A 14070-nucleotide genomic window follows, 5' to 3' on the forward strand; every position below is an offset into this window, starting at 1 on the left:
TGTCAAATAAAATCTTTTTGGTGACGTCATCTACTCACAGCAGTCATAGGTCTCCCCCAATAATTTTAATGGATTTTCGCCCCTGTTACATACGATACTCTGATCCTTGTCAATTAACTTTCTGCGCACGCTTCTGTTTAGTTAAGTTTTTTTTTAACCGAAAAAATTAAACGATGGGAGTCACAAGGACCTTTTCAAATTTGAAGAAAAATGCCTCTGTAAAAATGTTCTGATGTCTCACGCATTCGACTTTTAGTTGTGAGTTAGTTCCCTGCATAATAGGTACACAGTTAAATGAAAGTTCCCACGTTCTCATATAGCTTCGAATGCTGTGTTTTCTTGAGACGCGGATTTTTATTTGTGTATTTAACGCATATTGTTAAATATCTAGTAACAAACAGGTATTGTTACGCGCGCACACACATCAAACAGTAACAGGTACGTTAACCTGCGCGCCGCCAGTTTACCTCTTATCGTTTCATGGTATAGACGCGGTTGTAGCTATCTACTAGAAACTTTCTCCGTTGGTACATTAATTTTATAATATATACAAATAATTTTTCTTGAATTCCGGACTTTTAGGTACATTTTGACATTTCTCCCTGACGCAGATTTAAACACTAAATTCCCTGACATGTCAGGGAAAATCCGGACGAATGGCAACCCTAGTATAGCTTTACTTGAAATAAGGCCCTAACATCAGGTGCGTCTAAGACTATGCTGTGACAGTAGCTTTTTTTTGATAACCAAATTATATGTATTCATTTTAGTATCTAGCCATAGACAAAACAATACTGAATCATAGTTATAGGGGAAATGCTTGTTTAATACACAACACTAAAAAGTTGCATTGGGCATGGCCGTTTTGCCCCCTCAACAAATGGTGGGCGTGGTGCATGCAAGCTTTTGCGACGCTTTTTGCTGTTGATAATATGACAACTTTATGGAGCGATAAATCTGGATAAAAAACGTTAAAAATACTTTTCAAACAATCGGTATCTAACAAAATTTATAATATGAAAGGGTCCCTAATTTTATCCACATCTCAAACTTGAGCGTAAAACATCATGCACGGCATATAAAAAGTTGTCCAAATTTACCTCATTTGTTCCAGGCCCTTATAAATCGATCCTGCACATGTGTAATATCGTATCGCTCCTGTTTAGAAAGTCGACTGCAGTTATTTAGCTATGAAACAAAGGCTTACTATAGCTGTTAAAAAACCTTTTATTTAAGGTAAGCCAACCTATCTTGAAAATAATTAAATACTAAAACGTAGACACACAAAACTCAAATGAAAACTTATTTACGTGTGCATCAAAACTGTGGTTAATTTGACAAAATCAGTCAACCGGAGAAAAAATGTTTTGAAAGTGTTTTTGTATGATTTCTATGCCACAAAACACCAACAAACCATTTTTTCTGCGGTTGACTGATTTTGCTGCAATTAGATACTGCTTTGCCAAATTAACAGCAGATTGTGTTTGAAATGTAATTATATTGTTACCACAAATCGAAAATATTTTACATTTTGTATTGGTACAAATTTTAAATGATAAAAACGTTGTTTGGGATTTTTTGGAAAAAGTATTTGTCATGGGTCAGTGATCACCAAGGAAGCGATCACATCCTGAGTTTTCAAACTTTGAAATTGTAAACTTTTGTGTTATTTTCTCTTTTATCATTCATATTCGTTGAAAATGTACGTTTGATTGATATGGATTAGATAAGTTGTTTTTACTTTTGCTCTTAGAGTTTTGGACTGACTAATACCAACAGACAAGAGTTTTAAACAGAAGATTTGTAGCACAAATTTAAAATGATTTTAAAATTCCACCAAAATAATAAATATTTAATTGTTTTGCTGACTTTACTTGACAAAACAATTAAAATGTGAAAATTAAAAAGGTTGAAAACCACTGATATAATTAACAAAACAATTATAATTTTTACAGAATGATTTAGTATTTTAGTTTACAGTTTAAAGCTATTTTTTGGACAACCATGGTTGCTGGCTCACAGGGCCAAACACTGTTGCTTAAAATTTTAAGTTTATGCCAATGGTATACCAATATTTGGTACAAAACTTCAGATTTTTCTGTGTCACTATTTGTATTTTGTAGGATGATGTTTGATAAGTTACAGTAACTTTTAAGTATTTGCAAATTGAGCTTATTCAACTACATATAATGCCAAACTAGGTGTACATACATTTGACAATACTTTCAGTGTTTCATTTTACAATGGCAAAAATGTTTCTTAAAAAATGATTTGTAAATATTGTTGATCCTTTAGGACTGGGGTGTCCAAAGTTGCGACCCGTAGGTCAATGAACATTTTAGATGGCCGTTGGTTGTTGTATCAAATTGTGTTGTGTTTGGCCTGCCACAGTTTGGATTGTTTGGCGTATTTACGCAAAAGCTTTACACAAATCTTTATTTACCGGACGCAACCAAATACCATGACACTGAGCACATTTATCTTTTAAACGTGGTACAAAATAAACATTATGACTTTGGAAAACAAAGCATGTTTTTACAGCCGTATATTGGTGTTCTAATTCTCAAAGTAAAAACTTCCCTCAAAAAAATTGCCCCGCGAGCATCTTAAATAAAAAAATGGCTCCCATTTTTATAAAAAATAAAAATTAGCCCCCATTAAAAAAAGTTTGGACGCCCCAGCTTTAGGAATTGATGTCATTTTTGTTTGTTTAACCTGAAGAGAGTTATTGCATTAAATGTGTTAAGTTGCATATGTTACTTTTTTCTGATTGTACTTAATAGTACATGAATACATAGACATACAAATAATCGCTAAAAGTCTGTGTGTGGTATACATGCTAACACTTAATTTAATTAGAGTGGTACTTCAAAAAGCATTTTGATTAAACAATCCCTATTCTTGTAAACTTGTGCAACAAAATGGTAATAAAAATGAACTACTTTTCAATAATTACTAACTAAGAGCAGGGGTGTTGACACCTTTACTTGCCTAGACTTCAAGGGATTTTTGCTTTATTCATGGTTTGTTTATAAGATTGTATTGATTGAAGAATGTATCAGCTACATCCTTAAATTTCTTTTATTTTCAGTTTTATTTGAAATGAAATGTCTTTTTCTTTAACCCCTGCTGGAACTTTTTGGTCGAAGAAACAACACTGACAGGTTTCGATGACAGCCAACAATAATGAAGGTTACTTTAATGTATATTTTTAATTTAAATTTTATTATTTAATGAATTAAATGAACATACTCTGTGTCTATTGCTTTTGTGACTAATGGTACTATATTTATTCAACTGTAACATCAGTTTTTACCCTACTTTTATGCAGCTTACAATCAAGGTAGGTTTTAGATCTGTTTACATTTTCTATGTCATGATGTTTTTAGACCACCCATTTTGATACAAATTGAGTTCAATTTTCTTCTTAATCTAAACAATACTTTCACTACTTTTTTATGACTTACAATCAACCTGCTTTTTGATGTTGGCTTACAATTGAGTAAATACCCCATGTAATGTTATGGGCTTGCATTGCTTAACGTAAAGGAAATCAATTAAGTTTTGCACTCAGGGCACAGTGTCATTTTTTCTCAGAAGGAAACAATTGGGATTATATTTGGAATTACTGGCGGCACAAGAAAGTGCTAAGCTGCGTTTTAAGTTACCCTACTTTGCTGTAGATTGACGGGTCTTTCCTGTTACGCCTGTTGTGCAGGGCTTTTTACCGCCCTGTTTCCCCAGCAATGCACTCGTATTACACTCATTGGTGCAAGAATGATTTCGCCCTTTTATTCATCGCCAAAACGCGGATCGCTCGAAAAGGGGAGAAATTTTAGAAACCAAACGCATTGTTTAGTATAGTTTAGTTGGCGAATCAAGATTTGGAGGACTTTTTGCAGCGTGAGCCTGGTGCAAACGTGCATTGTTTCGCGTCTAAACCGAAAGGGAAGTTCGTCAGGTCGGTTCGGGTGATAATTATAATACACCCACGTCACTGCAGGCCTTTAATTCGGAAGAGATTGTTTATTTCAGTCTTGTGCAGGCGTCTCTTAAAGGAATTACGAACTATAATTTAGGAACTGATATGCAATCGCCAGATTTTTTAATGTATCTGATGTAGTTAGCTACGCAGTTGCCCTCAGTGCTCTCCAGCAATGTAAACTAATTTGGTAAAATTTGCATCACCTTGGTCAAGAGGCATTTTATGGCCAGCCAGTTAATGCTCAGTTTCCAACAGGTTCTTAACTGGTAAAAAAACAACTAAACTAAAACAAAAAGCTTGCTGGCCATTGCGCGTATTATCTAGTATAACAAAATGCAGGGACCCGCTGTTGTTTTATGTGTATGCCGCGTTTAACAGATTTAGGCGTGATGGTTTGCAGTGCGTTAGCAGGCCGCAGTATTATGTTGTAGGTAGCGTGTGAAAGAGGAAATGGGCCTGTGGTTAACACAGTTTAGTAAGCCGACCATGTTACACGTACCAAACTTTTCGCAGAGCTTGTTCAGCTTTTTGCGTGCAGTGAACAGCGTATTAATCAAATCAACCGTTTAGTGCAATACTTTTTGGTTATCTGCTATTGTCGCGTTGCTCTCACGTTGGCTGTCAACAGTAATGCTTATTTGGAATGACGTAAAATGTTTTCGTCCGGTACGCAATTGCTGCATCAGTGATAGGTTACTTCACTGTATAGCTAAGGCTAGCTTAGTCACCTTGGGCAGGCCGATACAAGCCCGGTATGACGGGATGTGTTGTGTTGCATCATAACTGTGCAACCGTCATGATACACGTCACTTAAGCGGATGGAGGCAACTGAATATAAATGCATACTGTTGTTGATAACAGATTTGTTTTTGGGTGATTCAGTTAGTGTTGACCGTCGTAGTAAACATAAGGCGATGTAGTGTAATCTGAAAATGGAATGATATTTAGTTCGTGTAAGTTTGCAGTGTCTTGTAAGCGTTGTCATAGCGACTTCCGCTACGCAGTGTGACCCTTCGATATCGCTTCCGTTTCACGTTTTTCACATTTGCCGATTTTTAAATGATGTCACTCATTTGATTCATTCGTCGCTCAACTTGTTTATATTCAAACTGGACTAGAGCAACCAGGTTTAGGGTATTTGATTGCTTGACCTGGAAAAATGAGAGAGCCAAAAGTTTATTCCCGGCGACAGAGTATGGATGTAGAAGGTAGATTTTTCCCACTATATGTTTTGCGTTTGCTTAATCGTTTCATTTCTAACTACTATTTATTTGAAAACGTGTTAATGTACAAGTATGCTTGCCTATTTCGTCGAAAAAAGTTTGAAATCTATTTAAAACGGCATACATTTGTGTGCGAACATCGGGGTTGGGTGTGAAAGGATTTCCTACCTTTGTCAGCACACTGTGTTTTAATAGGGTGTGATTGTCATGCGCCATTTAAATGACTGTTCTAGTAAGCCACCATTCTTCTTTGGAAGATTATTATCGCAAGTGCTGCAACAAGCCCGTTAATAGCATTGTAAACTAAGCAATCTATTGTGTTGCGCAGAAACATCCGATATCGGCAAAGTGCTGGAAGAAGCGAGGCAAGAAATATGTTGCCTTGAGCGAAAGAATAACATAATGGAAGATGCTTTGTCCGACTTACACAAATGGCTTGCCGGTGTGGATAATTCGAGGAGGTCTGAAGGAAATGAATTGAACGTACCATTTGGTGCGAACGTGTCAGCAGGTATGCAAATTCTTTTTTCGGTTTTTCATTGTAATTGTTATCGACCTTCTGAACTTTTTTTGGTTTTGTAGCAATGCAAACTAGCATACAAGGCGGTGATTTGGACGCAGTTGCACTCAGTTTAGAAAACGAAAGCTTGAAGAAGCAACTCAACTCCTTGAAGGAAATTACAGAAAGTCTTACTGGAAAAGTGGTACTGTACAGAATATTTTTAATCTGATTGTGAGAGCGTCTTTGGTAAAACGACTTTGTTTTGTGACAGGCTACTTTGGAAAACGACAAAAGTTCCAGGTACTTACCATGTTCTGTATTTTTTGGAATACTTTGTACCATTCCTGTTTATCCACGTTCTTCTAAAATATCTTTTACTTGGACAGGGAGCGAAGTATGTTAATGGATCGCTTGTCCTCTTCGTCATTTGTTTGCAAACAGTTTGCCCAAGAAAGTGAATCTAATGTTACTCAGAGACGAAGACAGTCAATAAAAGTACGTTAAACTTTTTGCATTTTCTGTGTATTAATTAAATTACAAGGTGTGAATCATACGAAAAGAATATGTGGCATTTGAACTAATCATACGATTTACTTGATTTTAGTGCAATGATTCAGCAACGTCAATTCTAGATTCAAGCACAGCAGATGAATTGCAACGTCAGCTCTGTGACGTGAGTAACTGTTGAGTAATTTTGTGCCTTATACATTTTATTTTTTACGTGGTTTTACGATTGTTTTGCAGGTTTTGGAAAAGAACGTTCGTTGGCAAACTTACAACGCCGAACGGGAACATTACGTCAGCACTCTGCTCACTAAATACAATCAGACGTGCGCGAGTCTACAGGAGACGCGTGACAAACTGGCCCGTGTCACCAGCAATCCTGGTGGGATAGTCTTTTATTTTCAAAACTCTGTGTCGTTCTAACTTAAATATGACTGATGTGGATTCATATTTATGGAACAAAGGAATTTCAATTACGGGTTATTTGATATTAGAACTGGAGCAATAAAATGTCACTTTTCAGACCAACTTGCTTTGGAACAACGGCGCTATTTTGACAAACTGCTTGTTGAAGCAAGACAAGAGCTGGAGAATCAAAGAAGCGAAACCTTACGAGCTAAAACAGAACTAAGTATCATTAAAGGCAAGATTACCGAGGAGAAAGATCAATTAAAAGCAGTAAGTTGACAAATGGTAAATAACGATGAGGACGATTTGTTTAAGGAAGTTGCGGTGCAAAAATCTCCACCTTTGTAATTTGTCACAGTTTGTTCACGCAAAGTTTATTTTAGAAGATATAAGCTTGCCTGGTTACCTTACCTTTCCAGATCTGTAAATAATCGTCAACAAAAATTAGTTGTTAAAACCCTAAATTATTAAGATTGGGCCCAAAAACTAGATTTCGAAACACAGTAATTTAACACTGCGTTTAATTGGGGCTCATTGGCCAATCTTACTAAATTTATCACTTGAAAATCTATCTAATTACTGCTGAGGAAGCAATAGATCAATCCTATGGCCTATCTGTCGCATGGATGACTCACAGATAAGTGGTCTCATGTTATAGGAAGTTGAGCGTTGGCGTGGGAGATATGAAGAGCAACGAGAGGTGGTGGCGACGCTTAATGCAAACTATGAAAGCGAACGACGTCGAAGTAACAATTCACTCAAGGAGTCCAAGGAAAAGCAATCTCAGATTCAGATTTTGCAAAGACAGGTAAATTGTAATATAGTACTTAAGACACTAAATTCTTTCCGCAAGTCTTGTGAAGCGTTACGGCATATGATTAATAAAACTTCCCCTGTAGTTTTGTTATCTGTTTGGTGGGAATTTTGAAAAAATGGCAACAAAATTTGCATTTTGTATTTGGTCACAATAGTTCAGCGAATAATTTTATGTTTAGTGTAATTTTATTTTACCCGAAGTGGAACGAAACTGGTCTTACACAGGAATAGATTGTACATACAGTTTAAAACATTTAGTTTAGTCCAAAATTTGGTTTCGGGAGATATGATATTGCAGTCTCATTTGTTTGCTGTTTTAGGTCCAATTATTCAGTGAAGATTTTCGTGCTGAACGCAAAGAGAAAGAAGTCGTGGAAACAGAAAAGTTAATGTTGAAAAACAAAATCGAGCAACTTCAATATGAGATGGAAATTCTTCGAAAGGTGATTGTTGGTTTATTTTTTATGTTAAGATCAAACTTTACAGATGTGACTATATTTCTGTTTTCAATTAGCCTAAACTGAAATACCAAACATCTAAAGTAAAAACATGTTGCTAATATACAACATATTCTCTTTTTTCCTGATTATTTATAGTCTCGGTATGTAACATAGTGACGGGATTGCTTGTGTTAAAAATTGGTTTGTGTTTTGCAGAAACCTCACATGGGATTCAACGAAATCATTGATAACGTTGATCCTTTTTCCGACAAAGACAATTATTTTTCATCTGCTCATGAATACATCCACGATTCTCCTTCGCGGGGTCGAAGAGCTATTTCACCCCCAAAACCGTTTCCCCGACGAAGGGACAGAACACCCACTGACATCACCAGCACAGAATTTACGAAAATCGACAAACGCCCGACGCGACAAGCACCAGCGCCACCAAGCAGCAGATACCGCGAAGTTAACCGGTCACCAGCGGTCGCTAGTGAGTCGAGAAAGCATAATGCAAAATCCAACACGACAAAAAAGTCGAGAAGTGCCGAGACGACTCGTAGAAACGTGCGCAAACGAACAACGGAAGCTGAGACCGTTTTAAATTGTCCGACCTGCGGAAAATCGTACGATGTTACCGAACATCTGCAATTGCTCAAACATATTGACATTTGTGGCGATTGAGGTAAAAAATATTTAAAATCAAGATTATATGACGTATAGGAAAACGTTAGGTTTTGATAAGTTTCCAATTTTTTTTATCAAGCATTTAAGTCCAGGGTTTGGATCATCTGCTTTAAAAAATCCAAAATGGCAAATTGTTTTTCTCCTGTCCTAATAAAATCTTCAAATATTGCCAAACTCTCCATTAGATTTCTGTTTAAATGCAGAAGACCACAACTATCCATTGCAAACCGAAACGTACAGTAAACAACTTAAACTTCTCTTCACCAACGTTATGTTACTGCATTAGGGCGAAAAGAAAATACCTACTGCCTATCTACTTGCTCTGCCCGTGACGTTGCATATCTTTTAAATGCCAAAGTACGCTATCTACGTAACTTTTATGTTGACAAACCGTTTTCACTGTATGAATTTGTTTGTCAGTAGCACATTTTGTACCTGTCCGACTTTGTATCTGTTTTTACTGTTTCATTCCCTCGTTTTTATACTCTGCATAGTATTACTTGTTTCTAAGTTTCTGTTGTGGTTTGTTATGATTTGTGTAGTTTTGTTAAAGTTGTCGCAATCATATGCGTCGTTTTTCTATGTTGGGTCTTGGTCTTCTGCATTTAGCTGCTGGGACTGTGGGTGATTGGTTTGGTTTTATGAACGTTTGCTTGCTTTAATATGCTTCTGTAAATAAACTTGCTTAAACGTTAAAAGTGTTGTAATCTAGATGTTTCAAAATCTTTCCAGGTGTTTGTAAAATAATAAACGTGTAAGGACATGTCACTATTGTTACCTTTAAAACAAAAGTTATGAAACGACGTAATATACTCTCGTAAAAGTATTGCGTACAGTCTGGTCTTCGCCAACACATAGCTGGACTTAAGAATACGCATTTCGATTTATCTGAAGAGGCGCTACCATTCTTGTTGGCGAAACGTCAGCAAAATTGAAGAACAACTAGTATTTTGTTGAGCATTTCACCAGTTGAACGACAAATTTGTTCAATAGCATTTATGTCCTTTTAGTAACTAATTTCAATTTTAGAATGCTTGGTGACCGGGTGATTCGGTAATATGAGTCTGTCGTGATCTTTGGTCTGCATGAACGCTTCAGGTCTGATCCCAGTTATGAATTTATGTTCATCTTAACTAATTTCATCGAAATGAATTATGTTTTTTGTTTTAAGCAGATTGGCCCTATTGTGCCAAGATTTATTAAAATATCAGGTAACTGCTTTTAAGCACTTGTTTACAAGCGACTTATCTCACACAATCTAAATGCTTTTGAGCTTTTATTTTGTGAATAACAAAGAAGAGTAAAGAAGTAGAATTGAAACTGAACAGCAGCACAGTTGAAGAAAAAAAAATCGTTTGTGAAAATGAACACAAAAAACAAGTGACAAACACGTACTGCGAGTAGTAATAGATGATACTTTTCCGATAACAAAGGTGAAAATGTGCTTAAAACTGTGAAAAACAAACGTCACTCAGTTGAACGAACACGTGCGAACAATTTTCGTATTTCTGCTTCGGGAACGGAACAATTTTCTTTTCACGAGGACAAACTCATTTGACAAGCTTACAGCCTTGGAAAAGTTTCTTTTTTCCGAGGACTTTTGCTTCGAAGAAAGCGAGGCGACGTACGCCTGCAGCCTTGACAGTGGAGAACTTAACGGAATAAGATAAACGTACATCTCGAATGTTGGCACCTCGTTGCCAGACAAGTCGATGCTTCCAACAGCGAAGGTGGAACGTTGGTTGGAATTCTTACTGAAGTTTTGTGGTCGTTCTGGTACATGTTGGGAGTCTGGAACAATGTTGACAAAAACTCGGCAGGCTTTCATTCCACCTGGTTCCTGACGAGACGATCTGACGATTTCTTCTGATATGCGACGGGTTAGCTCGGGGCAGTGCGTCACAAAAACGTCTGCAAAATGACAGATGGTTATGTTAATAAATTTCTCTTAAATAGAAAAATCGGAAACAAGCGATAACATTTAAAAAAGCAAAACGCCTGTTCATCCAATGATTGACACTTGATTTTACTGTTTTAACAGAATTTTACTAAAGCATCATTTAAAATAGTAGGAATTAAAGACAAACACATTAAACACCTACCATGTGAGTTGCTAAGAGTTTGTTGAAGTTTTTCTTCTAATGTATCGATTTGTGGCAAGTCGCGTTTTGCCAACTCTTCTTTCCACCAAGACTCGTCACTAGCGAAGTCATCATAGATGTCGTCACCGCACATGGTGCTGAGCGCAGGGGTGTTGTTATGTCTGAACTTAGCCATGATGTCCAACGTGGGCTTTCTGGGTTCTTGTCGTTGATTCGCAACCATTGGTTTGGGATGCATTTTTCAGGTCAATATGAATATATTACCAAGTTGTTAAAAATTGTCTCAAGTCTGCAAAAAACAAAAGATAATGTTAAACCAGTGAACCTCAATCAACCGTCAGTGGCATTAAAATCAAAACTCAGCAATCTATACAGCGGTTTGGGCCTTAGGTTAACAGCAATTGGCACAATAGCGCGAGTCCCTTGGCTTGCAAATTCGTGCGGCTGAAAGCCTGGCAATAAAAGTCGTAAAACCATCTGTCCTTTTACGAAGCGTTGCAATTATACGCCCTGCAGTCCTGGAGTAAACGAGTCCATCCGCCGCCCTGTCTTTGGTCAAATGAGGCTGTGCCGAAGGTTTGTTTCTCCTGACACTGGTCACTCAGAAAATGGATTACATTTAAACCAGCACTGATCACGTGTGAAGCGTCAAACCTGCTGGACAAGCCAGTTTTTGTTGACACTGCAAACGTGTTTTGGGGGCAACACGACAGCTCCGTGCGTTATTATAAACTGACACGGTCTATTTATTATGATTTGCACCTTGTGGCTGATGAACTGCAATATCTGTCTGACTCTGAACTGCTGCATGTATCTGAACAATTGTTAGCTGTTGCTTGCTATCGTCGCAGTGGAAAAGTTACAAACGCCTTCCGCTGATGTCAGATTGCGCCATCGACCAAAATCACCAGGTTACAAATCACCTAAAGAAATTTCACCACCAAACCGAGCAGTCTAAATATTGCGTCACAGTCTGTGAGTTAACAAACGACGATACCGAATATTCTCGAAGTTTGTCGAGACGGTTTATATACCCATTTGCCGGTCCGAGAGAAAAAGGAAAAAGGCAGCGCTCGCCGATTGCACGTCGGCGCCTGTTATCTGTTTCTTTGTGATAACGCGCACCCTCCACGAGCAACCGATGGAGCGGCTCGACGCTCCTTTTATCACGTAGCCAACACCAAGTGCGAGCGAAGCGCACGTACACACAGAGAGTGTTGCTTTGTGGTGGAGCAACTCGGAGGTGTCGGCTTCCTGCAGCCAATCACAGCGGCCGCTTGTTTTGAAATTTCTCTCAGCGCATCAGCTGTTATCGATATGCCGGCTTCTGCGCGGTTTCATCATGCGCGCGCCGGCCGTACGATGATGCAACATAAATTCATTTCCTTGTAAAACAATGTTTTTGCCGACATCTAAGTGATGCAAGGTGTCACGATAGTTTCTACGTGACTATCAGGTGTGACTTGCGTCACATTGCAAAACAAGACTGCATGTGACAACTGATGACTCGGAAATACATTTCACTTCTGTTCGATTAAAAACTTGATAAGGTGCTTCATAAATCAGTGAAACAATATTTATTTAATTGGGGGTAAATGGATTTTGTAATATTTAAAGGTTGTATAATGACCATGTTTTGAATGATTTATTAGCCAGTTTTTAACTTTGGCAACAACTTGTGGTTAATAGACAATATACGCATTTTTAGACTGATTATTTAGAATTAATGAAATCTAAATAAACTCAACCAAACTTATCTTGGTTTCTGTGATTACATTAGATTAGCATCCGTTTATAAAGTTAAAATTGGTCTTTATTAATTTCTCATAACCTTCGACAGTCGGTCCTGGTAAACACTTTCATTAGTGCGTTGTATAAATAAATTGTCTTGGGATTTAGCGGCAGTACGATGCACAAACAACCTCTGCAATGGCGATTTTTGCTTGCTGCAGAATAAGAAGTAGGTCAAGTACTACACCAATTCACGGGCGATGTTGTAACACCTGAGATAACATTTATAAAACTGATTTGCACAAAAAGGTTGATGTCCAGCTTTCATTATAAATAAAAATGCCTATTTTTTTAAAAGCATTTTTAACAAAATATTTGAAATTAGAATTTTTCAAAGCGCGCAATATCACAAAATCTTAGATATAAAGTATTATTACAATGAAAATACATTGGTAAAATGTGTGCGATAATAAATTTAAACACTGTTTCTTATGGATAAATCGGTATGGCTTCATTGTTTGCCATTTAGACTGACTCTTGCAGGATATAGATGGGTTGTAAACACAGACAGCATATCACGTAGGGATTTTGTCGCGTGAACAAAAACATTTTAACCTTTCAAATAGACTCAGTTGTCTCTACCGCTTCCGCTAAACATAAAGTGAAACGAGGGGATCATTGCTTGTGATTAGGCTAGTAGACAACATTATGTAAGAAACCCATTTTGATACTGGCATCACCACATTTGCATAAGATCTGCTGACAACGTGATTTGTGCATGTGGGCTGCTGTATATACTCATTACATGCGATAGACACCTCTCTTACTTGTTTTAGAAATGCATTATCTACGGAAAAGGGAGGTTTATACACATAAGCTTAGTCGTGGCCATTTGCAAACAAAAGCTGAAAAAATGTAATGTTGTATTTGATAGAAGTATATTTTCTTATTCATTCACGAAGAAAATAAATGCAAATGCACGTTAAATTTGTGATGCAGGGGAAGTATAATTACGAATTCCATCCCTGGTTGAGAATGGTTGCAAATTACAAACGCCGTTTTTCCCAATTAGTCGAGAAAACACAAATTTAGTGTTTCATGAAAATGTTACATTTGCATTGTAACCAAACTCTTTGATTAAGGATAAATTGGCTGCAGGACATCCAAGACGATAAGTAAATCGTTACATCAGTTTCCGAAACGTATAGCATACCAGGCAACAAAATTGCAACCCGCATTTTTTTAATTAACTTAAAACTACCAAAGTTTTAAGTTATCTGTGCCATAACGACAAATGAAATCGATCATTTCAACGACCGCTTGTCTTCGAAATCTTTTGCGACGACCGGTTCCACAAAAGAAGCGGCCAAACTCATTACCGTAGTTTAATATGCGTAGGGAATGAGTTTTGGACTCCGCTGTCACAAAACAATACAAAGCTGTGGGATGGCGTCGCTCGACGGACACTTTGCTTAATGCATTGTATGCGAACACAGCATCAGTTCAATGGGATTAAAATGACCCTTTTCCGTGCTTGAAGGTGAGCTGCTAAGCGATTGTAATGACTTTTTTATACTTTAACGTCAACATCTTCTTTCATTGACAATAATGAAACATTTTCACCAAAACTCACATATGTTTGTACCACATTCTATAATATGCAAGCATAAAG

General features: G+C 37.2%; 2 protein-coding genes across 3 annotated transcripts; one reads left to right on the forward strand and one right to left on the reverse strand.

Annotated features, from left to right (window-relative positions):
- The first annotated feature begins 3091 nt into the window (after nt 1–3091).
- LOC145238626 (uncharacterized) lies at nt 3092–9333 on the forward strand. 2 transcript variants are annotated; one of them, XM_080101858.1, is made up of 11 exons: nt 3092–3192; nt 5537–5719; nt 5791–5912; nt 5982–6010; nt 6097–6205; nt 6315–6383; nt 6455–6596; nt 6738–6892; nt 7281–7430; nt 7759–7881; nt 8095–9333. In XM_080101858.1, exons 1-11 carry the CDS (start codon nt 3171–3173, stop codon nt 8560–8562), a joined length of 1572 nt encoding a protein of 523 aa, XP_079957984.1. In that variant the 5' UTR covers nt 3092–3170; the 3' UTR covers nt 8563–9333. The 2 variants fall into 2 exon arrangements, with proteins under 2 accessions (XP_079957984.1, XP_079957983.1); XM_080101857.1 differs by lacking the exon at nt 3092–3192 and adding an exon at nt 3653–5193.
- Nucleotides 9334–9824: 491 nt separating this feature from the next.
- On the reverse strand, nt 9825–11654 carry LOC145239581 (uncharacterized). Its single transcript, XM_080102942.1, has 2 exons — nt 10668–11654; nt 9825–10476 (listed from the first exon to the last, which is right to left on the reverse strand). The coding sequence occupies exons 1-2, from the start codon at nt 10903–10905 to the stop codon at nt 10037–10039; spliced, it is 678 nt and encodes a 225-aa protein (XP_079959068.1). The 5' UTR covers nt 10906–11654; the 3' UTR covers nt 9825–10036.
- Nucleotides 11655–14070: the final 2416 nt, after the last annotated feature.

Source organism: Phallusia mammillata, chromosome 7 (assembly GCF_965637545.1).
Source record: "Phallusia mammillata chromosome 7, kaPhaMamm4.hap1.1, whole genome shotgun sequence".
In the NCBI taxonomy this organism is placed as follows: Eukaryota; Metazoa; Chordata; class Ascidiacea; order Phlebobranchia; family Ascidiidae; genus Phallusia; species Phallusia mammillata.